At 50.1% G+C, this 27,407-nt stretch overlaps 1 protein-coding gene across 2 annotated transcripts; it reads left to right on the plus strand.

The window, feature by feature from the left end:
• The first annotated feature begins 2,951 nt into the window (after positions 1–2,951).
• BATF (basic leucine zipper ATF-like transcription factor) lies at positions 2,952–23,585 on the plus strand. Of its 2 annotated transcripts, XM_005301612.4 has the most exons (4): positions 3,765–3,893; positions 15,740–16,126; positions 18,192–18,296; positions 22,924–23,585. In XM_005301612.4, exons 2-4 carry the CDS (start codon positions 16,061–16,063, stop codon positions 23,131–23,133), a joined length of 381 nt encoding a protein of 126 aa, XP_005301669.1. In that variant the 5' UTR covers positions 3,765–3,893; positions 15,740–16,060; the 3' UTR covers positions 23,134–23,585. The 2 variants fall into 2 exon arrangements, with proteins under 2 accessions (XP_065449470.1, XP_005301669.1); XM_065593398.1 differs by lacking the exon at positions 15,740–16,126 and having other exon boundaries at positions 2,952–3,893; positions 18,176–18,296.
• The last annotated feature ends 3,822 nt before the right edge of the window (positions 23,586–27,407 follow it).

Genomic DNA, 27,407 nt, shown 5'->3' on the forward strand with positions numbered 1-27,407 from the left:
TCTGATTTTCTTTGGTGCATTTTTCTCCCTTTGGCTTTTTGTGCTTCTAATTTTGGGACTATTTTGATCAAGTTTGTTTGCCTCCCAGCTCTAGAGTTTGTGTTCTCTTTAGACCGTGTCCATACTAGATAATTTGGGCACTGCCAGCATGGTTGCAACTAGCTAAAATGTCTGCAACATACCACATATCTGCACACAGAACTACTCAACTATCTGTCCAGATTCTAACACCAGCAGTAACAGAGCTGTGTCTGCACTTGCTCTGAGCATGGCAGAGCACCATGTCAGCCACTACCCCGACACTCTGCAGCAGTGCAGTGCTAGCCGAGCAGCAACAATGCTGTCCTCCCGGCTCAATCCCACAGTGTTCTTACCCACAAAGAGTTAAGCACTGTCCACCCAGTTCAGTGTCAGTGCTGGCAGCCCAGAGTACAGGCACAGGGATTCACCTGGAAAACACAAAGGACAAAACACAAAGATTAGCCAGCTGACACACAGATCCAGCACCCCCACCCATGCACTTTACTGGGGAACCCTGCGTCAGCCAGGAGAGCAGAATAGTGAAGCAGAGAGGATCATTCTGCTCAAAAAGCAGCTGCCATGGGGGAAGCCAGGGATAGCATTAGAGTTCCAGGAGCTCTGAGCTTTTGTGACAGGCCTCAGTCCCTCTGCCCTCCCCATTCTCTCCCCTTCATCTCAGATGGGAACATCGACTGCTGATGGCTCCTAACTATCTTCACTCTTCCATGTGGTCCCAAGGAAGAAGCACAGAGGAAGCACTGACATGGGCTGCTAGCCCCACAATATCTCACAGGCCCCCCTGACCTTCTCACCACAATTGTTTGGATGGAAACAAGGTGGTTAGAGTGTGGGAGAGATTTTCATTTCAATGATGGCAGCAGCACAATGGAAATTGTGAGCACGGGGGCCGGCTGCCCACCCACCTCCATCTGCAAACGCGGGTCCCGAGCAGGGACCGCTGCCTTGCCTCTAACAGACAGCCTTATCCGCATCCGGACCACGCTCACGTCCCTCTCAGCATGGCAAAGCCAGCTTCCCTCCTCCATCTCTATCTACTACAGGGGCATCATTTCAGAAAAATTCAGGGGGAAGAGTTGTGTCAGCGTTTCCACTTCCTCCTCCCCACTGAAGGTGCAGTGGCCATGGAGGGTTAGTAGGTCAATCCCATCCCAGAGGGCGGTGGTAAACTGGTCCTGTCCTGGGGAGTGTGGTGGGTGGGGAGCGTGGACCGGCGGGGAGATATTTCACCTATCACCAGAGCAAGAGCAGGGCAGGGATCGGAGCCCAGATTGCTCCTCAGCTCTGGCCCAGATTGCTACAGATGCTGCTGCCTATGGTAATGGGTGGGGCTGAGGGGGTGGCACCAGAGGCTGCTCAAGACAATCTGCCGCCCCCTTCCTCATCAGCCTATGGTGGCAGATTTGGCCCAGCTGCCCCTCCATAATGGAGGGGTCAAGTTTGAGTGAGTGCCATTGCGACCTGGTGCATGGGGTCATAACGCCATTCAAATTTGGCTCCCCCCTCCCCAGTCATAACAGAGAGGGCAGCTGGGTCAAATATGCCACCCTAGGCAGCTGCTTAAAATTCATAGGGGGAAAACCAACGTGTGGGGAGCAATTTTCCCCTTTCCCCATAGCAAATAACACCTTTGATCTACTAGTTTTGGTACCGAGGCCCATCCTAGGTCAAGCCTGCAGGGAGAAAAACACCTTTCTTCCCAACTCTTGGTAATATCTCCTGCAGCCCTAGCCTTTCCCAGCAGGGGGAGCTGTGAGGATACGGTGGAAAGCTCTGCTTCTGGAGGTGTTCCCAGCGGGGGTGATGAGCAGTGTCTCTTGTTCCTTGCCTGGAGTCCAGAGAATTGTGGTGAGGCCAGGGACTGTGCTGGGCAGGTGCTCAGTGATTTCCCCACTGCAGTCTCTCTGCTCACACTGAAAACAATGAGCCAAGTTCAGCCAGGTCCAGGTCTCGTTATCCACCTCTCCAACCGGACCTGCTCTGCCACTTCCGTACTGGCTTCCTAGCGGCCTTCAGCCACCTTCTCCTGTTCTCCCCATGGAGACACTCTCACTACCTCCTCCTCCGACGGCAGCCCTGTGAGTAAAGACCAGTGCAGCTCTGGCCTGGGACCCAGGGATAGGGGAGGAGGGACAGTCTTCTAAAAAACCTGACTACTTAGCCTCCCGGTGCCCTGCCTTCCTTCCAGACTCCAGGGCCCCCACCAGCAACTGAGCTCTAGTTTATGGTAGTCTCTTGCATCTTCCTTGACTCCATGCAGATGCCCTCTCATCAGGGCCGGCTCCAAGTTTTTTGCTGCCCTAAGCAAAAAAAAATTCCTGTGCCTCCCCTGGCCCAGCTCCAACTCCGCCCTTTCCCTGCCTCATTCCAACCCCTTCCCCAAATCCCCGGCCCCGTCTCCTCCCCCGGGTGCGCCACATTTCCCCTCCTACCCCTCCCTCCCAGCCCAGGCTTGCCTGGGAGGGAGGGGGGAGAAGCAGAGCGGCAGCGCGCTCTGGGGAGGAGGCGGAGGTGGAATGGAGGTGAGCTGGGGGGGACGGTTCCTCTGCCCTCCCCAGAGTTACTTCCTGCGGCCCTCCCCGCATCCCCCACTGCCCCAGCTCACCTCTGCTCCACTGCCGCCTGCTCCCCTGAGCACACCGCCGCCCCGCTTCTCCCCCCTCCCTCCAAGGCTTGCCGCAAAACAGCTGATTCGCACGGCAAGCCTGGGAGGGAGGGGGAAGAAGCGGGGCGGCGGCGCGCTCGGGGGAGCAGGCGGCAGTGGAGCAGAGGTGAGCTGGGGGGAGCGGTTCCTCTTCCCCCCCCAGGGTTACTTCCTGCAGCTCACCTCCGCTCAGGGACGGCTCCCCACTTTTTGGGCCCCAAACAAAAAAAACAAAAAACAAAAAAGGAGCCGGAGTGCCGCCCCTTGGAAAGTGCCGCCCCAAGCACATGTTTGGAGCGCTGGTGCCTAGAGCCGGCCCTACCCCTCATCTCCCTACTGTCAGACTCCTAACCCTCTCCTTTAGTAAGCAATTAATTCCCACTGCCTCCCTATGAGTTGAGCCATTTTTGCTCATCACACATCCTTCCCCTTGGCCACTTGCTCCCTCGAGGGCCTGTTGTATGCTGCACAGTCTCCTTGTCCTTCCTGGTGCAGGTTGGGTGGGAGTCTGTGGTACTGTGGAAAATGGCATTAATTAACTTTTGAGAGGTAACCTGCCCTTTGCCTCCCTGTTTCACTTTGTGTCAAGGCCCAAGGCCAACGGGTGTGAATTTTTCTTGCTTCTTTCTACTTATCTCACTGGAAAAAAAATAACCCAAAAAATCCCCAGCCTGATATTTACCAAGAGATTCAGAAACTGCTCTGAGAAAAGCTGGTGCCAGTGCTGCCACCTTTGTGGTCTGGGCCCAGGCAGAAATGTGAGCAGGGCACAGTCCAGACAGAGAGGGGGCCCTGGTGAGAGGAAAGGGGCTAAGGGGAGGGGGAGAGAAAAACACCAATAACTGCAACACCATAATGATGAGCACAGCAGAATATAATAGTAACACGGAGACACAACCCCCCAGGCAGAAGGGCTGGTCTCTGGAGTAAGGGAGCATAGATTCATTTTTTTCTGGTCTTAGAAAGAGGAGCAGCTGCTAGCTCAGGTTTTTTGCTTTTGTTGTGTCTGTTTTAATTTACGACGAAGGCACCTAGAGCCTACGCTAGGCTCTCTTTCTCTGAGCCTCTTCTCTCCTGGCAGCTCAATGGCTTCCTCCCTGCTCCCAGGTGTTTCTCTTCTCCCAGCAGAAGTAGTAGCCACAGCTCAGCTGGTCACAGCACAGAGAGAGAGGCCGTGGGCAGGGCGTGTGCAGCAGGCTCTGCGTCTGAGGTAAGTTGGTCTTGTAGCTAAAGCACTAGCCTCAGCAACTAAAAGACCTGAGTTCAGTTCCTAGCTCTGCTACAGATTTACTGCGTGACCCTGGGGGAGTGATTCAATCTCTCTGAGCCTCACCTTCCCTCCTGTGAAATCAGAACGGTCTTCCTTGGTCTATCTTTGCCCATTTAAACTGTGACCCTAGTGCAATGGGGTTCATGGCAAGGGGTCAGGCTGCCCTGGGCGGGAAGGAAGGAAGCAGCCTTTGTGGGAGGCCAAAGGAGGAAAGTAGCCATGGAGGCTGGCAGCCTCCAAGTTAGTTGGAAAACTGCCACTAGCAAAAACGTTCAGATGCTGTAAACTCTGCCAATACTGGCTCCTTTCCATTCCTGACTCCTGTGAGTGGGAGTGATAGGGCTCTGGAGTCAGTGCTGTGAGATGAAGAGAGACTGTGGCTGAGACATAGAGCGGGATCAGTCACAACTAGGAAAGCCTGCTGACCAGAGAGGTTGTATGGGTGTGACTGAAGCAGAGCTTGGTCTTGTGTGACAGAGAGGTTTTTCTAAGAGTTTCACATCTCAGATGAAGCTTCTAGGGCAGGATCCTTTGCCAGTAACCTCCACTTTACTTTGATGATATCTGATTTCTGCAGAATGAACTTGCTGAGCTGTGTTATTTGTGGTGCTGTCAGGGGAAGTCCTGAGTCCTGACGCTGCAGTCCCTGCTTGTACTTGTTCCAGAGACACGATTCCAGCAAAGTCAGAGCAGACATGCTCTTAGATTTGTTGGAAATTGGCTTATTCTGAAAGGTCTGGATGTGGTCAAAGGAAATTTGGCAATAATGCTTTTCTGGCAAATGTAGGGATCCCCAGTCCAATGGAACATGTATCCAGGATACATTTGGTTTTGGTTTTGAGGGATAAGCTGAAAACTGATCAATTCCTTACTGTGGGATATGGATTTGTCATTGTTCCCTAAGCTAGAAAATGAAGGTTGTTGCCAGACCCAGTTAGTGGATTTCTGGTAAGTACCTTCCATTCTGGGTTTGGGCCCCAGGGTTCTCACCACTGATCAGCAGCTGCAGGAGAACCTGTGGGTCCACCATGCAGTCAGTGCTCCTGTTGTGGAGACACTTGCTGAGAACAAGGAATCTTCTTTCTGCTGTGGAGACTGTCTTTGGAAACAAAGTGACCTGTTAGAGATTCATTCCTTAACTCTCACTTGCAGATGACACAAAATGATTTAGGTTAGTTGAGAGTGGAGGAGACTGTGATGAAGAACTTCAGAGGGAACCTAGCAAAGCTGGGTGACTAGGCAGCATGATGGCAGATGGGATTCAATATTGGCAAATGCAAAGTAATGCACATTGGAAGGAGCACTTAATCTATTGACTCCCATTGTTGAATTCTTCATACCTGCTGTAACCACTTAGGAAAATGACCCAGGCACCACTATGGATAGCTCAATGAAAACCATTGCTCAATGTGCAGTCAAGAAAAGCAAAGAAAATAGTAGAATGCATAAGGAATGAGAGGGAAAATAATATGGAAAATATTGTAATGCCATCAATTGTATGCCCTCCCCTGGAGTATTGTATTGAGCTCTTGTCACGCTACCTCAAAAGGCTATTGCAGAAATAGGAGGGGTTCAGTGATGGGTGAGGACCATGATTACAGATATGGAAGATGTCCCTAAAAAGAGACTAAAAAGATTGGACTGCTTAGCTTAGAGATGAGACTGATAAAATGGGACATAATAGATATGCAAAATAGTGCATGGTCTAGAAGAGACAGGAGACTGGGTACTTTTGTTCACCCACTCTCCTAATACATGAACAAGGGGTTGTTCAATTACATTGAAAGGCAGTTCATTTAAACGGATACAAGGAAATACTTTTCATCTATTGAACAATTAGCTTTGGAATGCACTGCCACAAGATACCTTGTAGGCCAAGAACATAGCAGGGTTTGTAAAAAATAAAATAAAACAGAGGTTTATATGGATAATAGGAACATTCAGAATGGCAATCACAAGAATGAAAAACATAGAGATGGCTTATAAAGCCTCCTGCTTCAGGATATAAACCATCCATATGGGGGTTAGGAAGGAATTTTCCCTATAGACATGTTAGCCCAGAACTGCCTACAGCAGTGCTTCTCAAAGTCGGGCCGCCGCTTGTGCAGGGAAAGCCTCTGGCAGTCCGGGCCGGTTTGTTTACCTGCTGCGTCCGCAGGTTCGGCCGATCGCGGCTCCCACTGGCTGCGGTTCGCCGCTCCAGGCAGATGGGGGCTGTGGGAAGCAGCGCGAGCCAAGGGACGTGCTGGCCGCTGTTCCCGCAGCCCCCATCGGCCTGGAGCGGTGAACCGCAGCCAGTGGGAGCCGCGATCGGCCGAACCTGCGGATGCGGCAGATAAACAAACCGGCCCGGACTCTCAGGGGCTTTCCCTGAGCAAGCGGCGGACCGGCTTTGAGAAGCACTGGCCTATAGCACATTCTCCTATGTGTGAGTTCACAGCAGTTTCTAGCTACACCAACAGCATGGAAGCTACATCTCAGATCCATGTGCTGCCCATAAAACTCTAAATATTAATGATGTGGTTGCAATGTAAATGGAAATAACTCCCTTTTAGTTGTCAGCACTAATGACAGAGCTGTCCATTATTCCCATTTTAATTGGTAAGTGTTGGGTCACAAATTACTAAACAATGGAGTGTTCAGACTGGTAGGGAAAAGATGTTTGTAACCTTTTCCCTACTATTTTCTTTTAGCTGTCTGCCCTCATGCCATCCTTCCGTCCTGCTACATCAGAATGATATAATCCCAGCCATGCCTCCATGGTCATCTATTGACTGGTGGATTTCTTGTGCCTCACAGCACATCTGTAGTGTGTATCAAACACAACAGACCCATGACAGACACTGCTGCTGCTCCTGGCACAGCAGATTGTTACTATAATACAGCTCATGCAGTTAAAATTTCATTTTTTGAAGTTATTCCCTGGAAAGGGATTCTGGCTTATGAAGGCTGACACCATTCAGACCTATTCATGCCACAGGTATGCATTGTTTTGTGTGTGGAGCAGGGTTACATACATACCAACATTTGAAAGCATAAACCCAGTAGATTCTGTTTTACACACATTTGCGTAAGTGGGCAGACACATGGCCTGTTTGTCTTGCATGTGCCACTCAATGCATTCATTCTATACATCTCAACAGGCATTCCTTCCGCACCCACTTCACACCATCCTGTCTTCCCACCCATCCACTCCTTATGCACGTACTCCCCAGACACAACTTACTCCACCACCTACCTCCCTTCATTCCACACTCCCCCAAGCGTTCATTCAGCATACACACACTGAACCCATTCCCATGCTACACACGCACCCATGGATTGGGGCGGGGCCATAGGTGCTGGAACTAGGGGGGCTGCTGCACCCCCTGGCTTGAAGTGGATTCCATTATATACAGGGTTTACAGTTTGGTTCAGTGACTCTCAGCACCCCCACTATACAAATTATTCCAGCACCCCTGGGCAGGGCACTGCTTTGATGGCTCCTCGAAGACTGATCTGAGGAGGCAGTCATGCATCTCCTGAGCCAGGAGGGGAGTGGAGCCCAATGCAGGCAGGTATAGCACTATTATTCATATATTATTCACAATAATCCCCTGGTGGTAGAGTGTCTTGGAGCCCAGCTGGACATCCGCAAGCATGTGCTCCGCATAAAGGATGCTGAGCCCATTCCCAGCCATAATGGTATCCAGTCCTTGGGGGATGGTGACGGGTACATACGGTGGGGTACAGGTCACATGAATAGCTGCAGAGCTGACAGGGTGCAGCTGTTCCTCAGGGGGCTCTGAGATCAAAGGGCTGAGTACTTCACCACGGTTCAGACCTCTGCTTCACCTTCAGGGAAATGAAAGGCAGAGGTCTGTCCATTAGCCTGTGTAGCAGCTCTGGTTGGCTCTCCTCCCCTAAGGGGCAGGTGAATGGGAAATGACAGCCAAGCAGAGGGTATTTCCCCTTTGATTTGTAGAAGGATCTGAAAATATGTAGTCTACAGGGAACACACAGAGTTGGCAGTTCTGGGAATAGCTTAGATGACAGAGTGGGGTGGAAAAGCTTTGCCTGGTCTGTACTCCTGCCATTGCTAGTACTGGTGGAGCTGCACTGGTGTGCAGACTAGGAGAACTGATGAATATTCTCAGTGCAAATGCAGCCTTTGAGGTCTCAGGCTTTTCTCTTTGCTACAGCCTGAAGCTCATCCCAGCTTAAGACCCAGTCCCAAGTAAAAATCAATGAGGACAAATATTAAACAACACTTGTCTAATAGAGGCTGCGCATTATAGGAAGGGCTGTCAGCACTGCCTACTCTGAAGGTTGCTCAACACTTCCCATTGTACAACCCTGTTTTCAGTTGCTTATAACTTTGCCAAACTTCTTGGAATTGTAAGCCAGAACGGTCCAGCCATTTCTGAGAATGAGGCATGGGGAAAATACCTTGTTCTGTCCATGTTAAAATATTCTGTCAGCCTTTTCTTTGAGAAGCTCTGTTGTCCCCGGGCTTTGGAGCAGCAACTTGAAATTTGGCAAGGGGGTGGCCTTTGTGTCAGGGATGTTCCTTTTGTCATTCTGGTGAACATCTGCTGAAATCTGGCCAATTTACAAGCCTTAGAAAAATTGCAGTTCGCACGTGCTCAGTAGAGACTTCTCAGAGTTTAGCCCCTAAATTTCCTGATGATCACATTGCACTGGGTATGCTCTAGACCGGGCTGAACAGGACTTTCCCTACAATTGCAGCTTTGGGCTGCTGCATGTGATGCCAGGTCTAGGCATGTGAACTGAGAATAGGGAGCTTCTGCTCTCAGTGACCACCAGCTGGGCCCAGGCAGCAAGGAGGAGGAAGCTGCTTGATTAATGCAGAAGGACAATAGTCGGATCTGCAGCAGGGAGTGAGGGAGGTAGATTGGAATAAGGAGCCTGAGAGGTGGAAACTGGGACTGGGGGCTGGCAGGGGGGAGGAGAATAACTAGGACTGGAAGTTGGGGTGGGGAGAGGAACTGGGAGCTAGGAGGGAATTGGAGGGGCAGCCAGTAGGTGGGGAGGGAAACTGTGGTCAGATGAGGAGGGACAGGGACTGGCTGGGCAAGGAGACAGGGGACAAGGAATGGGGAATGGCTGGGCAAAGAGCCTAGAGCATGGGAGTGGGGAGACATTGGGATCAGTTTAGCTCCCATGTCCCAAACTCATCACCTACCTTTGTACTAATTGGCCAACACAACAGAGAGATCAAAAGTCATTTGGCTGTGGAGACTGAGCTACCTTTGTTACCCCTATAGATAGTTGCTCCTACTTCAGTCAGGGTTGAGGCCTGCTGGCAGGAGAGTGCGTGACAGGAGGAAGAGTGCTAAGAAAACAGTCCCTTATTTTTGAAATACAATGTTGGCAACCTAGCATGATAGAGAAGACTTCATCCACCACAGCTTTTAATCTAATGAAGAGTCCTTGTTGCACCTTAGAAACTAATACATTTATTTGGGCATAAGCTTTTGTGGGCTATAGCTCACTTCATCAGATGCATGGAGTGAAAAATATGGTAGGCAGGTATAAATATACAGCACATGAAAAGATGGGAGTTACCTTACCAAGTGGGGGTCAGTGCTAACGAGGCCAATTCAATTAGAGTGGATATGGCCCATTCCCAGCAGTTGACAAGAAAGTGTGTCAACAGAGGGATCACCAACAACCAATCACACCCAGTTTTTGTTAAATTGATGTAGCACATTATTTGCAAAGAAACTTGGTTCCGAAATAATTTCCATAAAGTATTACACATGAAGCTGAAAAATATTGGCAGCTACAGAATGGTGATGCCAGTAACTTCTTTGGCTCTGTGATTTGTTGTTAAATAGTAATTCTTGTGAAATGTTGGTTGTACAGAAAACCAGGGTTTTTTGGGGGGAGAGAGATGTACAAAAGTGCGTACTGTTCCTTTAAATCTGCAGCAGGCTAGAGAGGGTTGGATCAGGCTCTAGGCAGAAGCTTTAGTGTTTTCCTGTCCCAATAAAGTTCCTTGTCCAGTTAGGAAACAGTGAATCTTTCTGGGCTTTATGTAGCATTACCACATGGCAGAGGAGACTGCAGTGGAGATGCTGCAGTCCTGCAGCCTCCTGGATTGTCCCTTGTGGCCCCGGTGAAGATATTCCAGGGGGTTCCCCCTCTGGCTCGGCTGCTCTGAAGTGGTCATTGTTATTCAGAAGAGAAAAGAAACCAGAACAATGCTGCCTGCCTGCCTCCCACCCCTTGAACGCCAGTCTCCACTGAGAAGTATCTTCACTCCCCAGAGCTGAGCAGGTACAATAGTGGCAGAAACCTGACTTTTGGTTTTAGTCCCTTCAACACCGCAGATAACTGCCTCCCTGCTGCTGTGATTAAGCTCAAGAAACTCAAAAGGTCCCATGGGAGAGTTTGTGGCCCCAGCTGGGTCCCTGAACTGCTCTCAGCCAAGTACAAGCAGCTGTTAATGGAGCCACTGCCTGGTGGTTTCTTCTGCTCTTGCTCTCCTGGGTATGAAGAAAGTGACTGGGCTGCTGAGCACCAAACAACCTTGCAACTGTGTCAGATAGCCACCAAACCGTCCAGTCCCAGATCCCAGCTCCAAAGGCTGTGCTGTCCTCCTAGCCAGGAGCCTGGAGTCAGCATCTCACTTATCCCGTGTTCAGTCACAGCTGACATAGTTTTGCTAGCATCCATTGTCCATTTACTTGTCCAGCCTTAAGCAGAGGTGGGTGGTCAACTGGCCGTAGAGAGAACTGGAACTGTCGCCTAGTCCTGAAGTGCAGGCTTCTGCTAAGGGCAGGCAGGCTACCCAAGGTAGCAAACTTCCTCATTGCCTGCATGCAGCACAACCTCTTCAGAGTAGAGGTGCTGCCTGTGTTGAGGTCCCACACAGTACAGGATGTGCTGGCTTCAAACCACACACTGCCTTGGCAATGCACATTTCCAGGCCCCCCCCTTCATCTGGATCATGATTTAATATCTGTTCCTCCAAAGTGTTTGTGATTCTCTCCCAACTTGTTATCGCTGCCCAGCAGAGTCTACACTCCATCCCCCAAGCTGTTAATGAAAATATTGACCAGGGCTGGACAGAGAGTAGCTCCCTTCTGGATGGATCACGCTCGATACCTCCTCCCATGGAACCATGGATAATTATTCTCTCAAATCAGTGTTTAACTAATTTTGTATTGCTCATTCCAGGGAATCCCCATCCCTCTAGTTACCCTCAAAGAACATCAGATGCTTTCCTGAGGTCAGACTGCACCATGACCCCTGCATTTCCTGTATCCACTGGGCTTATTAGCCTGTTGAAGAAAAGAATTCGGCACATTTGCCCTATAGCACGGTTAGAGATGTTTTTACCTAAGGAAGGAGTGCTCTTAGTACTGCTATGGTCTGAAGGGCTTGTAGATCCTGTGTCTGTCTCTGTGTAAGAGGTTGTGCAGCTTTAGAGAAGAACAAAGCTGTTAGTCACCAGCTGTAGTCAAGTAGAAACTTATAATTTAATCTTTGTATTATAGTAACACCCCAGGCTCAACACAGGATTGGGATGCAGTTGTGCTGGGCACTGTGCAAACACATGACAACTTGGTCCATGCCCCAAAGAGTTTACCATCTAAGCAGACCAATGACATATGGGATGAGAGAGACAATTGAACTCTGATACCATTTGTACAGACATTGGCAATATTAGTATTATTATAAATATAGAAAGTGACAACTCTCCCCAGCTGGCCCTTGAGCCCTCATCAATGGGCTGAGCCCCATGGCATCACAGCAGAGGAGGGATTCGACGGAGGGGAAGGGAGTAGCTTTGAGGATCAGATCAGGGAGGCTGGATGGTGATGAACTTTTTAGAGCTGAAGTGAGCAGGAGGATTAGTTACCTCCGTCTCACTTCAGAATTTGTGAATGTTAGACTAGGTGACCCTTGTGGTCCCTTCTAACCCTGTGGTTCTATGAAGGCATGGTGGGAATGGGGATGAAGTTGGTGAGGGAGAGCAGGGAAAGGAATCAATTAAATAGGCTTTTGAGCACATTACTGTGGAGCCTCAGGGTTCTCGTCTGTGTGCAGAAGTCAGAGAAGAACCTCCATTTTCATTCTCCACTCCTCAGTGCTCCCCGGCCAGGTGGAGAGCTCAGAAAATCACTGGGGCCAAGTGTGCTGTCACCTAGGCTAGTGTATGTTCAGCGAGCAGGCACGGAGATGGCTCTGGACTCACACCGTGGTGTAACCGAGAGCAGAATCTGCCTGTCAGCTATGCAAAGGACAGAGCTCACTCAAGCTTTTCATGCTTTGTCTCAGTTTTACTCTTGCTCATTGAATCTTTCAGGCCAGTTTATATACTTCCCCCTTCCCCCCCCCCTTCTGTCTCCTTGGTGGCTGGCTTGACTGTGAGATACACTTACCAGCTGTGGAAGTGGGGGCCCCTTTGGCACATTAGGAATCCAGGGCTCCACTCTGGGGAAAACAGCGGCCCATGGAGACGGAAGCATCACAGGGAGGGAGAGAGGCAGGCACTGGAAAAGATGGGTGCTTCAGTTATTTGGACACTAGCCTGGGACTTAAAAGACTTGGGTTCTGTTCCCTGCGTTGCCACAGGTTGCCTCTATGATGCTGGGTAAATCCCATAGGCCTACCTCTTCAAAAGTGATTGGGTGGGTGGGCCCCAGTTTGTAGGAGCCCAACATAAGATGCTTTTTAAGGTCCTGATTTTGAAAGGGCTCAGCACTTTCTGAAAATCAGGCCACTTCCAGGTGCTTCTGGTTGAGCAAACGAAAAACAAGGCTTCCCACTAGCCACTTGGGAAGCTGTAGGCCAGGGGTTCTCAAACTGGGGGTCAGGACCCCTAAGGGGGTCGTGAGGTTATCACGAGCTGTCAGCCTCCACCCCAAGCCCCGCTTTGCCTCCAGCATTTATAATGGTGTTAAATATATAAAAACATGTTTTTAATGTATAAGGGGGTCGCACTCAGAAGCTTGCTGTGTGAAAGGGGTCACCAGTAGAGAAGTCTGAGAACCCTGCTGTAGGCCTTCGTCTTTCAGAGTACGTCTACACTGCAAAAAAACCCTGTGGCAATGAGTCTCAGAGCCTGGGTCAACGGACTCAGGCTCGTGGGGATCACGTGATGGGGCTAAAAACAGCACGGAGACGTTCCCACTCAGGCTAGAGTCTGGGCTCTGAAACCCGGCTGGTGGCGAAGGTGGTCACAGAGCCTGAGCTCCAGCCTGAGCAAGAGCATCCACACTGCTGATTGTAGCCCCGTGAGCCCGAGTCGGTTGAGCTGGGTTTTGAGACTCACTGCAATGGGTTTTTTTGCAGTGTAGACATTCAGTGCCTCCACTCCCTGTCTGTAAGCTGCACTGGCACTTCTCTACCACACCAGGGTGTTGGGAGGGTGAATACGTTAAAGATTGTAAGGTGCTCAGACGCTCTGATGGTGGGGCCCATACAAATTAGCGAGGGCTTGTCTACACAAGGAAATTGACTGCCACAGCCATGGGGAATAATTATTCAGCTATAGCCATGCCAGTCAATATCCTTATGTAGACAAACCCATAAAGAGCGCCACACATTTGTTTTCATTCGCTGGTACCTGCCCATGAGAGGATGCATGTTGTGTCTATGAATGACCAAAGCAGGGAGTAACCACCTTGAGTTGTACAGCCTTCTGTGCCAGCCACCAGCATGTGCTCTCTGCTGCCCTGTTGGTTTGCTTTGCTGCTGGAAATAAAAATTAATCTGCAAACCCAAAGCGCACAACATCGCTGCATTACTGACTAGTTTCCACCCAGGCGCTCAGGTTGGAACCCCACAGCTGTGACCTGCCTTGCTAGGGGGATTCTCAGCATGTCCCTAACTAAAGAAAGCAAAGGGAACTCAGTGCTCAGAAGTGTGGCCAGCTGCTGTTCTAGCATCCCCAGGGCTCTGCTAATGCAGCGCAGTCCTGAGCTGCATCACCGCCTGCTAGTCCAGTCCTGACCCCCAATCAACTCTGCCCATGCCCCTTAGCCTGGAGTTGCAGGATCCCCACTATCCATAGCACCCCTCCCATCCCAGCTCCCCCATTAATCTCAATGCTTCCCTGCTGCCTCTTCTATTCTAACCCTGGCCTTCCTGCTTTCTTCCCACTTTCTCTGCTACCCATTCAGGTAGCTTGACATTGCCCTGGGCCAACTGAGGGGGGAGAGAATGGTGGGGAGAGATTTGGACAGACTGAGGAGTGGAGAAGAGTTTGGTGGGGGCAGGGAGGCAGACAGTAATGGAGAGGAGGAAAAGAAGGGGAGGGGAGAGAGGGCAAATCAGAAAAGACAAATGGGCCCAGCTCATCCCAGTGTTTTGTCCCTCTGGGTCTGAAGGCATAAAAGGATCATAAAACTAGGTGATCCGCCCTCTTGGTAATTCCTTTGGCTAAGGAGCCACCCCCTCAGGAGCCCCTACTGCAAGAGGTATTTGGGGGGCATCCTGGGGGGGCATTGCTGCATGCCAGCTATTCCCAGCTGTCACAATAGTCCCTTGGGGGTCCTCAGGCTATGCCAAATGGCACCAGGGACTGAAGTATCCCCTGGCCAGCCTGGGGTAGAGGAGATACAAAGGTGACACAAACACCCTGAGCCCTGCCGCACCTCAGGGCTGGTGAAGAGATGGATGGGGGCCAATGGTGAATTTATGCCTCAATGGTGTTTTTAGTGCAAAACAACAAAACCAAGACACAATCAACCATCCACAATGCAAAACGTTCCCATCTTAGGCTGGTAAAATGGCCCACATGTGAGCAAACAAGGAGTGCGGGGACTGTGTCCTTCCAGGGCATGTATCCCTACATGAGATACTGGTCAGGTATCCTTCATTGGCTCTGGCCCCTTCTACTACACCAGCGGTTATAGCAGGGAGTTGGGAGTCAGGACTCCTGTGTTCCATTCCTAGCTCTGGCAGGGAGTATGGTTTAATGGTTAGGGCAGGGGAGACTGGGCATCAGGACTCCTGGGATCTAATCACAGCTCTGCAAGGGGCTGAAGTCTAGTGGTTGGTTGGGGTGGGGACTGGGAGTCAGGACTCCTGGGTTTGATTCCTGGCTCTGCTATTGACGGCAATTTCCCATCTATGTGCCTCAGTCTCCCTGCATATGTAACAGGGATAATAATATGTTCCTCCCAGGCTGGTGGTGGGGAGTTGAAGCTTAATTAATTAATGTTTTAAAGTGCTTGGAGAGTTTTGGCTAACAGAAATTATTAATATTGTCAAAGGCAGTATCCACCCTGCTCCCAATGTTCCCCTTCTGGGGGGTTTGGCACTCTCAGAAGCCTGTGTACCAAAGATGCAGAAGCATCTGCACAAAAAGATCTCCTGTGCGTGCACTTGCCAATGGCCCTGGTCTCCTCTCCAGGACCCCTGCAAACCACATCACTTCTGGGGACCTCAGCTGTTTGGTGGGTGGATGGCTGGGAAGGTGGGAGGTCTGCAACTCAGTCTGTCAGGGAACTTCCCAAGCTGGGCTTGGCAGATGGGGTGGGGAGCCCAGGGTACCTGGCACGTGATCAAACTCCCTGCTTGCTACATTTACAAATGAGTGGCTTTGGCATTTTCTGTGTCTCCATGCGCCGCCTCCTACTCTCTGAGGGGCTGAGTTTTGCAGCTTGTGCTAGGTTTTTTTCTCTCCGGTTGTTTGTCTCATTTGAAACTTTGTCGCTGTTTCTCAAACCGCCTGAAGGTGTCGGGGGTTTTTCAAGCTATTTTGAAGCTCGTTTTTCCCAGATGTGTGTGTTTTTTTTCTCAATGTAACTTTTTTCTTCTTCGTAAAGTTTCCGCCCATGTGACTTTCAGCTTACGTCCCTCGCAGCTTCCGAGAAACCACAGGAGCCTAAGACCTAGACATCACTGCAAGGTGCAGTGACAGAGAGGAGAGAGGTGCAGGGAGGGACTGGGGCAGAGTGGCAGAGAAAGTGACACAGGGAGAGCAACAACGTGACAAAGAGAGGGACGGGGAAAGAGGCAAAGAAAGTAACCAAGGGAGAGAGGGAAAGACGGCAGGGGAAGGGAGGGGTGAGTAAAAGCCAAAGGAAACCAAGATCACCAAGGACACAGAGGAAGCAGAAGAGGCCCTGGGCAGAGGGACGCGAGCCATGCCCCATAGCTCTGACAGCAGCGACTCCAGCAGCTTCAGCCAGTCACCCCCACCTAGCAAACAGGTAACACTTTGAATTCTTTGTACCCATGCTCCCATCCTGGGGTGTTTTCACAGCGCAGAATGGCAGTGCTTTCTAGGAACCAGCCTAGGGAGAGACACGCTAACTCAGTCCACCGTGCACTTACTCCACTTTGAAAGTAGAGTACAGAATTTGCAGCAAACAGGGAGTTACTGCGCTTTAAAGATTTGCATTGTGTCCATGCAGGCGTTTTCAATGCAACCTGGCTTGAGTTAGTGCAAACTAAACCCCCCATGTAAACCAGGCCACAGAGAGCTAAGCAGGAAGCCCCCATGCAGGAACAAGCTTAAAACCAAAGGACAGGGTGAGGAGTGTTTTTGCAGAGGAAGCACATTAGCACAGGCCACATGAGGGGCGGCACCTGAAACGCTTGGTTCTGACTGCAGGGGCCACCCCACAAACACCAGGCATCCAGCTGGCTGGGAGCTTGGTAAAGTGAGAGTACAAGTGTCTCTGCAGAGACCCTGTTGTGGGCTCTGAGCCCTCCCCCAGCATGTGGTCAGGATCTCATTCTGAATCCAAATCCTTCCCATGCCATCAGACATCACTTAGGGCATGAATGAGGCTCCACTATCCTTGTCTATCCTGAGCTGCTCTCTGCACCTTTTCTATTTAAGTCCCATAAGTTTCCCTGTCTAAGTGCTGTTCTATGGAGGGATTCTTTGAGTGGGCCCCTTTTGTGTGTTCTTCCGGCTGTCCGGTGGCATGCCTGCCACGGGGTTATTCTTAAGACGTGTCCCGGGTGATTCCATCTTCTTTTCTGGATACCTGTATTGGTAACTTTATTCTTTGCTAGCTGTTAACCACATGGTGCTGCGCAGGACACCAGATATGAGGGACCTTACCCCCGAGGAGCTTACATACAAACACTGAGTAGATGGTGCTGGCTGGGCAAACAGGGATTGGGAGAGCACTCTGTCTAGAAGGGAATGAAGCTTAACAGCAGTCAAGGGGGACGTAGACAAATGGGGTACCCAGACTGGGATCTTCACTGTGCACGGCTGGGGGCAATAAGGTAAGAGGCTAGGCTGGATATGTTGTCTGGGGTGGGTTGAGGAAGGATATTGAAGGTAAGGATGTGAGGTTTAAATTTGAGGAAATGGAGAGATCACAAAGTTGGGGGAGGGAGAAAAGGGACAGACTGATGGTTCAGGAAGATAACTCTAGAGGCTGCATTTTGCAAGCAGAGGAGGGAGGTGGTGTACGTGTCAGAGAGTCCAGAGAGGCAGCAGTTACAGTGGAAGACAGAAAATGATAGGATCTGATGAGGGTTTTAGCTGCCAGAGAGAGTGGGAGGATCAGTTCTCAGCAGAGAACCTTCCATAATAATAATAAATAATAAAAATAAGAATGAATAACAATTAATGCCGGAATGGCTGCTGAATGACGCTGAGGAGTGAGATCTTCAAGCAAAGAGACCTCACATCCCAGAGCTGGGAGGGCATAGCCCCTCTCTGCATAACTCCGGTGAAAATGTGACCTGGAATATTGCCGCCAATTCTGGATACCACATTAGCAGCAAGACAGTAAAACGCAGGGAGTTCAGAGAATCATCTCCCAGGGGAAGGGCGGGAGCCCCATTGGCATGGGACACTGGAAACTCTACTGCACAAAGAATAAAAAAGTGCTGTATAGGGGACAGTCCTGCCCTGGCCCTTGGGGAGGTTGGACTGGGTGATCCAACGGGTTTATTTTTTTCATCTTTGACTCCTGTGGTTCTGCGGGTTACAACCCAAGCCTGTACCATGGAGACAGAGTTCACTTCCCAGTTCTACCAGCATGTCCAGATTACAGAATTACATCTCAGGAGGTGGCTGTTAAGTGCCTCACACATCCTTGTAGTAGGAGAGCACCTCTACCCTGGTTTTGCACTGATGCTGTGTGTCAGACAGGGATATGTGGCCTATGTGGCCAGAAGAGTGGGTGTGGTGATCTTTGCTGAGAGGAATGTTCGCTTGGGGCTGTTCTGCCCTGTACCCCTGACCTCATGCCTCTCTATGGTAGTGGAGGTGATATCTCTGTCATTCCCAGGCGCTGTATTTTTCAGGATTCTTCTGATGACATGAGGAAAGTTCAGAGGAGGGAGAAGAATCGCATCGCAGCTCAGAAGAGCAGGCAGAGGCAGACCCAGAAGGCAGACACCCTGCACTTGGTAAGAGCTTCCATTCTCTCCCCATCTGGATCACTGGGGCCTGGCACACATAAGGGGACATGTTCTAGCACAGATGAACACACAGCACAGCCATTCAGTTCAGGCAGGGGCAGGAAGAGCATGGGCCAGCATAGCATGTGACGGCAGCTCTAGCAGCAGCTGGATGGTGAAGGTGAAGGGTGCTCCTTCCAGGAGCAGCCAGAGGTTCCCTTCAAAATGGAACAGGTGTACTCTGTTGAAAGTCACCTCTGCTGAAGCCTCTCCTCTTGGTTCCTCCTCATATTCTCTGGACCTTTTGTTTCTGCTCTTTCTGTCCTTTTGGAGATGAGATGGCTGAAGCTGAGTGCAGGATCCTGGGTTGGGTGGGAGGAATGAGGAATGTACCTCTCTTCATTAGAGGTATATTCTTTCCCATATTATTCTCCATTCCGCCATAACACGTTGGGTCTGATCCTGATCCATGCATGTGAATGGAAATTTTGCCACTTGCTGCAATGGGAGTGGGGTGAGGCCCCTTTATTTGCAGTTCTGATTGCTGTTGTGCACACAGCAGATGCATTCTCTGGCTGGCAACATCCGCCTGTATTTCAGACCCAGCAGTGTGCACCTTCCCCTTGCACTTGTCCACAACGAATTTCCTCTGCCCAGTCACCTAGTGTTATGGGGTCCCTCAGGAATTCCTACCTACTCTTGATCAGTCTTATTAATTCTGTGTTATCAGCAAATGTTACCACCCTTCCAGCTCATTGATAAAAACAGTGAATAACCATGCCGCTAGGACTAATTTCTGAGGGACCCCATTCTCAACCTCTCTCTGAGCTGTAAATTGCCCACATAGTCCTACTTTTTGCACCCAGTTTTTAATCTGTGGCAAGACTTTATCTCTTGCCCTGAATTTATCGTTACCTCTTTAGTTTCTTCTGACTGTCTCAAAAATCCTTTAAAAGCCTGAATACACAAGGACAGACACTCCCTCGCCTCGCACTTCTTGTCACCTCTCGTATCCATGCAAAGAGCATGTAAAACGCTGCCATTCTGACTTGGTAGTATTTTATGTTTGCTGTGCATAGGTTTAAATGATGATACAATGTGCAAAGTCAGGAGAATCAAGCCCTAGAGCTGGAAAAGCCCCATTAGGTCTCCGTCAGTCCATTGCCTGCCATCTATGCAGGATAATTCCCCATTGTATGATTACTAGTGTTTTGTCCAGTTTAATTTTAAATGTCCCCAGTGGTGAGGCTCCTACCCCTTCCCTTGGGAGAGAGCTCCACAGCTGAATACTTTGCACTGTCCTGATATCCGGCATACATCTTGCCTCTCTTAGTTTCACCCTGTTTCTTTGCCATATTGCCACACTGGGACTGTGCAGTGGGGTTGGGGGAGGTGGGATGGGGTGTCAGGCTGTCGACTCCCACTTACTGCCCAAAGCCACTTTTCTCAGTGTAAGGAATTTGGCATCTACTTTTCCAGGGACCCTAAGTATTTGGCTGCAGGTAGCAGGCATGGGAGTGGTGTCAGAACAGGAGGGTATGACTCTTGAGTTTGTATAATTAAATCTTAGACTTCCCTTTAAACAGGGAGTGGTCAGGCTTCTGCTCAAGATGCTGTCCCTTGATCTTAGAAGCCTCCACACCCCCATCTATCCCCACTATGGGGAGGATTATTGAGCAAGTGGTGTTAGAGCAGCTTCTGCCACAGCCTGACTGCACAGGTGTCCTCAATGCTTCTTTAGTAGTGGGTTCATTACAGGGAAGGTGTTCCTCACTATCCATGGCTGATGATCCTTTTAGAGGTGGACACTGATCCATGCTGATTTGGTTAGCTCTGTCAGTGTCATGTGATACCACAATCGCGGGGTTAGTCACTAATCTGCTGCAGCTCACAGCAGCAGATTGGAAAGCCTTTCAGTGGGTTTGTTATTTTCTCTCCCAGAGACTCCAGAGAGCAGGAATGACTACTGACTTTTCCTCTCCTCGGGCCCTCCCTTGCTGTGTCCCAAGGCATTCCCCTTGCTGGAGGAGACAGTGAGGCATGTGGCTTGCAGTTTTACCATGGTGCAGATGACACTGATACTACAATCTCTTTGTTTTCTTAGGCTAGGTCTACACTGGGGGGGGTCGATTTAAGATACGCAAATTCAGCTACGTGAATAGCTGAATTCGATGTATCCGATCTGACTTACCCCGCTGTGAGGACGGCAGCAAATTGACCGCCGCGGCTCTCCTGTCGACGGCACTTACTCCTACCTGGGCTGGTGGAGTACGCGTGTCGATTCGGGGATCGATTGTCGCGTCCCGACGAGATGCGATAATTTGATCCCGATCCAGGCGGGTAGTGAAGACAAGCCCCTAGTACCTGGCAAAGGTGGGAATGTGGATGGGAGCAAAGTAACTTAAGATCAACCTGGATAAGACAAAACTGACGCTAATGGGTAGGGGAGACAGCTGGAGGAATGGGACAGAGACGTGGTTTCACCTTTTTGCTGGAGATGCCTGTCAAACCTTGGCCAATATAGTTTCCAGTCTCTGGATTATAATGGATCCCCAAACGCTTTTCATCTCTGATAGGCATAGTGACTGTGAAAGTGCCTCTTGGATGCAGGACTTTCCAGTGTCAATGGTCAGTTCAGGCCACTGTAATCACTTTAAAAGGATCCAGAAGTTTTAACTGGTGCAGAACAGAGTGGCTTGTTGCTTGAGTGGAGTGAGTCATTAAGAGCCTATAACTCCCAAACTGGCTTCTTGTCAGCTTCTGAGTGTGGAGTTGGTTAAGATCTGTGAAGCATTAGGCTGTGTGGGACCCAGTGATCTGAGAGATCCCTTCTCCCTTCTGCAAGGTCCAGCTGTGGCAGTTAATATTTGATGGTGCGTTTGTTTTAACTAGTGCAAGGTGCCCCAATACTGAGGCAATAGGGACCTTTATATATCAGGTTCCTGCCACTAGCAATCCCAGCGGGGTGATCAGAGATGTGGCAGGCGGCTTTGTTTTGGATGAGTGGCTAGCAGGGTAGCTATTTAGCCCTTGGGGGCCATAGGGCATGGTAAACAGTCATTCAAGATCTTATAGCACTGTCAATAGAGTCTCAGTGCCCCAGTAGCCTGACTAAATTTCAACCTAGGTTCCAACATTCTGTCTCTCCAAATCCCCACTGTGGTTTCAACTGGACAAAGGATTCTTCAGGTCCTGTCTCAAACTGCTGAGTAGCATTGCGGGGTGCTGTTCAGTGGCTGAGGTGTTCCATGCTAGTGACGGCTGCTTTTCAGGAGCGGTGCATACAGTCTGTCATGCGTTTTGAGTACCATTAGGCAGGACTGTACATCATCACTACCATTATTATTCATTTTTTTTCTTCTGAGGCCTCAGTTTCCCTCTTTCTTTCTGTCACATCAATGTCCCTCCCCCTCCCTGCCATACGTCTGGTTTCCCCGGGCGCTGGCAGGAAGCAGTGAGTCTTGTCTTACCATGGCAATGACAGGTTTCCTGTGACAGGTGGTTTTCTGGTTATTTCTGATTATAACGGCGGTTATTTATCATCCCCTCCCCCCAGGCCAATCTGCCTCAGGTCGGGATGTGGCCTGGGAGGTGTGTGCGTGAGAGGGAGCTGTGAGCGCCTGGGCGGGGAACGTGCTGGTGCTGCTGTCACTTCTCGTAAGCAGCTGCTGGGGAGAGAGTGCGGCTGAGGGCTGAGAATGTCACTGGCTCCGTGGCAGGACCCCTGGCTGGCTGGGGGTGGGGTGGGAGTTGCCCAGACACAGCGCTGCTTTGAATTTACAGGAAATGTGTCACTGTGGAAACTCTCCGGGGTAGTCAGATGAAGGGCTCAGACCTCTCTCCCCCTACCCAGATACCCCCAGCCCCTTCCCTGAGGCATAGGGTGACCAGATAATAAGTGTGAAAAATCAGGACAGGGGTGGGGGGGGTGGGGTAATAGGAGCCCATATTAAAAAAAGCCCCAAATATCAGGACTGTCCCTATAAAATCGGGACATCTGGTCACCCCACTGAGGCAGTTCTATCTGCTCCCAGCAGCACTGAGATACTGCAGTGACAGCCAGACACTTGAAAGGTGCTGATAGACAGACAGACAGACAGATCAGAAAAGCCATCCCCTTATCTTCTTTCAAGTCCCTCCTCAGACTTGTCTCTTCTGTAAAGCACAAAGGAAACTGCAACCTGTGAATTGTTAGGCAGGGGGCGAATTGTGATCACTGCTCCTGACTGGCTGAGAAGTGTGTACATCCTACCCTGTTCCCCTCATCCGCACCCCTGCTTATTTGTCTTATCCACTGTTATGTTGGTCTCCTGGACTGTAAATTCTTTGGGGCAAGGGATTGTCATTTCAATGTGTGTACAGTGCCTGGCATAATGGGGTCCTCAGCTGGTTGCTTTAGGCACCAGAGCAATATCAATGTATAATAATAACATAGATGGGAGCCAGCTCCCCCTGCAGTTTGAGCACTAACCCAGCTGTCCTCCCGCTGCTGCTCTGCAGAGATACCATCGCCCTCTACCTCCCACCCCCTCTGGCCACACTGCTCAGCCAGTTTTCCTCCCAGAATTCCCCCCACCCCTTTGATGGCTCTACAGGCAGAACGCTAATCTAGTCCCTGCTGCTTTTGTGCCCTCAGGAGAGCGAGGACCTGGAGAGGCAGAACGCTGCCCTGCGCAGGGAGATCAAGCAGCTGACAGAAGAAATGAAGCATTTCACCTCAATGCTGAGCTCCCATGAGCCCCTCTGCTCCATCCTGACCACGGTGCCCCAACCGCCCCCGGAGGTGCTGTATGCCACACACTCCTTCCACCAGCCCCACATCAGCTCCCCACGCTTCCAGCACTGAGCCTGGCCACAAGGACATGCAGCCTGCAGGTTCCACAAATGGAAATCAGAGACCCCACGGGGCTCACTCTTTGGTTCGCAGGAGGGACATGGACTGTTACAGCTATTCCTGCCCCTCCTTCAAGCGTCTACTGAGCCAGGCCCAGGGTCACATGTCTAGGAGTTGGCCCCGGTGCAGATATGGCAGAACACCAGGAGGCATCTTCAGGGAGGTTAAATCTCAGATCAACAGAGAAGGGAAGCGTTTGCAAATTGGCACCAATCCCTGTTCTGTTGTTTGCACTGGGACCCTCGCATGGGTCTATGTGACACAGGAACCCTGTCTCCATGTGAGCAGTCAGCTGGAGACTTCACCAGTGAGTGCTCCCAGGAGAGGAGCGCTGGGAATGAGGGGCCATGGGGTAGCGGGGGAGACTGTTTTTTTTTTTTTTTTTAAATAAAGAGTAAAATGTTTAACGCTTTCTATAAAAACCTGGCATGGCCTCCCCTGAGATTCCACATTACACACTGAGCATGGCGGAAAACGGGGAAGACAACACTAGAAATTCTGGGGAACGGCCCTATATGGAGCAGCGGAGACCTGGGGCTGGAGAAGCTGTGCTAATGTCTAATCCAGACAACAGCAGCCTGTCGTCAATGTGTAACAGAGGGGCTGGCATGTCTCTGCCCTCTCTCTGGGCCAGGAAGGATGAGGAAGGGCCATTTATGTGTTTGTTGTGTCCTTTGGCCTTTCCTGTGGGAGATCTATTCCCCAGCGCTGCAGGGATGAGGCTGGCTGCTAACGCTGGTACCTGTACATACACAGTTACAACTCACTTCTCTGCTGGCTCCCCCAGCTCTCAGCTGCCTGCAGACCAAATTCTTTCATTAAAGATCCCTGCTGGCTCTGTCATGACAGAAACACAAAGGTACAGATAACAATATGGACTGTATCTGCAGCAGACACACACACCAGTCACGGAGCTGGCCACCCATGTGCCCCAGACCTATGCACAGGTTTGTGTGCATCCTGCCTCCACAAACCCTGTTGCTGCCGTAGATTGGTGTTTGGCCATTCTCAAAATTACTGCCTACTTTAAGGAATAACAGCAGCAGTGTTCTCCCAGCAAGGGGCACTGTCTGCAGCTTTGCTAGAGGGGTAAGAAATAGACATTGTGCTGAAGCTCTGGAATTAAGTGATCTGAGCTATGGGTGCCCTCCTTGCTCAAAGGAGGTTGTTTCCAGTCTCTCTGGTGTGTCAGAGAACAAACCCAAAAGTGACAGGCAGAAGAGCAGGAAACTCCCTGAAGTCCACTAGTAACCTCACTGTACACCTGGGAAGTTCCAGTGATGGGTGCTATCCTCCTCTTCCCCCATGTGAAGTTGCCGCAGGAGGGGCCCAGGAAACATTGTGCGGTTTCTCACTAACCCTCCTTCAAAGGACATGGCCTCCCAACCTTGCTGTTCCTCCTGGGAAGGGAAGCCCTGCTCCCTTGGATGCAGGGGTGTCTATGTGGAAGTTTGGGCTCCTCTGCCAAGGGGAGGGGCACGCACAGGGGTAAGATGATGGTGATTCTAGCAGAACCATTTTAGAATCTGGAGAGAAGTAGGCCATGGAAGGCAGCCTCCTGCTCCCAGCTCCCCTCTCATCTCTGCAGAGGCAGGATGCCAGGGCTTCCACTGGCAAGCATGGCTGGCCCAGTGCACATCCCAGGCAGGCAGCAGAGGAATCTGGATTTTGTTTGTATGCAATATGCCAAAGCAGAAGACACTAAAAGGCAGTTGTAAATATCCCAGCCATATAAAATCTAGCAGGCTTTGACTGGGGCAGTCTCAGGGCATCTTACAAATCCCTGGATCTCACACAGGTAGGAATTTCATTATATCCAGTCACACAGCAACCAGAACTACTCACCCCCCAATGAATGCCCTGCTTTGAGATCCCCGTTTTATAGGTTCTTTCCCAGAATGTGCTCATCTTGTAGCTGGCCCTTTAAATCTGGGGAAAACAACTAGCTGTAGCCCCAAAGTGATCATTTAGTGTGAGTGCTGCAGACTGCACTTCCTCTCCTTCCAGCTGGTAAGTGCTTCGGGTCCTGCTGAGTGTTCTACTGGCTTTTTCATTCTGTCATCTCTAGAGCTGACCTTGCATGTTGGTCTAGAAGAGATTGGGGAGCATACAGTGGGTCTATTGCTCCCATATTTGTTCTTTCCCATGCAGGGATCCATCAGGCTCTGTCTCCTTACTGGGGGAGAGACAGGCCCCATAGCAGGAGTCTCCACTGATTTAAAATACCTCCTGGCTTATGGGGAATCTCTGTCCATTTTCACAACTTTAGTGCTTTTTCACTGCTTTGAAATTCCACGCCTGTTTTACCTCTAGGCCAGTGGTTCTTAAACTGTGGGTTGGGACTCCAAGTTGGGTCGTGACCCCGTTTTAATTGGGTCGCCAGGTCTGGTGTTAGACTTGCTGGGGTCTGGAGTCGAAGCCCAAGCGCCCCTGACTGGGATCAAAGCTGAAGCCTGAGCCCCACCACCTTCAGCCCTGGGTGGCAAGGCTCCGGTTACAGGTCCCCTACCTGGAGCTGAAGCCCAAGGGCTTCAGCTTTGGCCCCACTGCTCGGGTGGTGGGACTTGGGGTAAGGGGTAAGGCTGGGAGATGGCTTCACAGCTATCTCCTCTACAGGGACATGACAAAGGCTATCAGAGCTCACTCTCTTTCTAAACAAACACTAGTCCCTTCATGATGGGACCTTCAACCCTAGCGCTTGCCTCTAGTGTGGCTGTCTGCAAGCAGGAAGAATTCCTTCAAGCAGCTCTGTATGCAGCAAGATCTACCAAATACCACCGGGTTCTTTTATGTTTGTGCCAGAAGAAATTTCTTCCAATCTGAACTGCTCTTACCATGACACTAGCAGCCAGTCAGTCGCTGGTCCCAATGGGTATTTTCTATATTTCTTTTCCTCTTATTTGTATTCCTAAGGATTTTTGCATAAGAGCAGCATCTTGCCTTTCTTAAAGCCCCTTAGGTATTGTCTCCCCACACCCAGCCCTGAGCCACAGTCTGCTGTCAGAGATCACAGTGCAGTGGTGTGAAGATGATTATGATGTCACAATTGGAGAATTTTGATGTCATCTGGGGACATGCCAGTTTGCCCCTGTTTTAATCAAAATTGCTAATAGTTATTCCTCTCTGTCCCTCTGAAAGATTCTCCTAGTCCCATCTGTTCAGTAGAGGTATGTTCTGATTTTTCTCCTTTATAACAGATCTAGAGGTTCTCCCCTTATAACAGATTTCTCTGAGCAGCAATGGATGGAAGGATACTTAATACACACAGAGAAATCCTGTTTTCATTCAGAGGTCAGTGATGAAGAACTGAGGGGCAGAAATATAGAGAATAGCTGCTATTTAAGGAATTAAGGCTCCGGGGACTTAAGCACTGGTATTGTGCTGACATCTTCTGGAGGTCAGAAGAACTGTTCAGATATTAATGGCTTCATCGGGATATTCATGTTGTAAAACGTTTTGGGGAAGCTTTTTTGCATTCTGATAAATCGGAGCTGATTTAAAGCTCAGCCATTGACTAGATACCATGGAAGGAATCTGAATGATTAAAGCTACTACCTGTTAAAAGGAGGCTTGGGCTGCAGCCTTTCCCCAGCTGATTGAATCTCACCTGGAATGATGCTGTGGTGATGGGAGCCCATCTAAATGCCTAGACAGAAACAAGAAGCTTTGTTTGCTTATTATTTCAGAACCAAGGATTCAGTGAGTGAATGGGGGGTTGGACGTGGGGATTCTACTGAATCATCCCAGCAAGTTTCTATCGCATCTGAAAAGTTTGGTGAGCTCTCCTCAGCATTTTGTTCCTCACAACAGCTTCCCTTCGTTCCTGTATGTCACCTGCACAGTGGTGTGCAGCAAATGCACATACCAGATGTGGAAGGGACTAAGTGTCTAAGTGAATTGCAGTTGGAAGGGTAGTAGCTCTATGCTTAGAATTTTTTTAAAAGGTCTTATTAATCTGATTAGGCCTGATCCTGTCTAAAGGTAAAACTTGGCATCCTAGGTTGCTTGTTTCTCTGTAATATCTGAGTAATGGCTGATCTTAATGATTGGCTACCCAGCCAGATAAGTTGTGTAGTGTGTGGGTTTTTTTTTTTTAATATTTGAGTGTGCAGGAGAATCTGGGTTTGATTCCTGTAATTGCTATCTTGTCTCCTGGGACTTGGGTGATACCATAGCAAACGTTACTGCCATGGGCTGTGCTCTGGGCAGATCTCTGACTAGGCAGG

This window comes from Chrysemys picta, chromosome 4, assembly GCF_011386835.1.
Source record: "Chrysemys picta bellii isolate R12L10 chromosome 4, ASM1138683v2, whole genome shotgun sequence".
Taxonomy (NCBI): Eukaryota; Metazoa; Chordata; order Testudines; family Emydidae; genus Chrysemys; species Chrysemys picta.

Coding starts and splice junctions, on each gene's coding strand:
- BATF (XM_065593398.1), top strand. CDS start 3,769: ATGGCTTCCTCCCTGCTCCCAGGTGTTTCTCTTCTCCCAGCAGAAGTA. Junction 3,894..18,175: donor CAGCAGGCTCTGCGTCTGAG/GTAAGTTGGTCT, acceptor TGTCATTCCCAG/GCGCTGTATTTTTCAGGATT. Junction 18,297..22,923: donor AGGCAGACACCCTGCACTTG/GTAAGAGCTTCC, acceptor TTGTGCCCTCAG/GAGAGCGAGGACCTGGAGAG.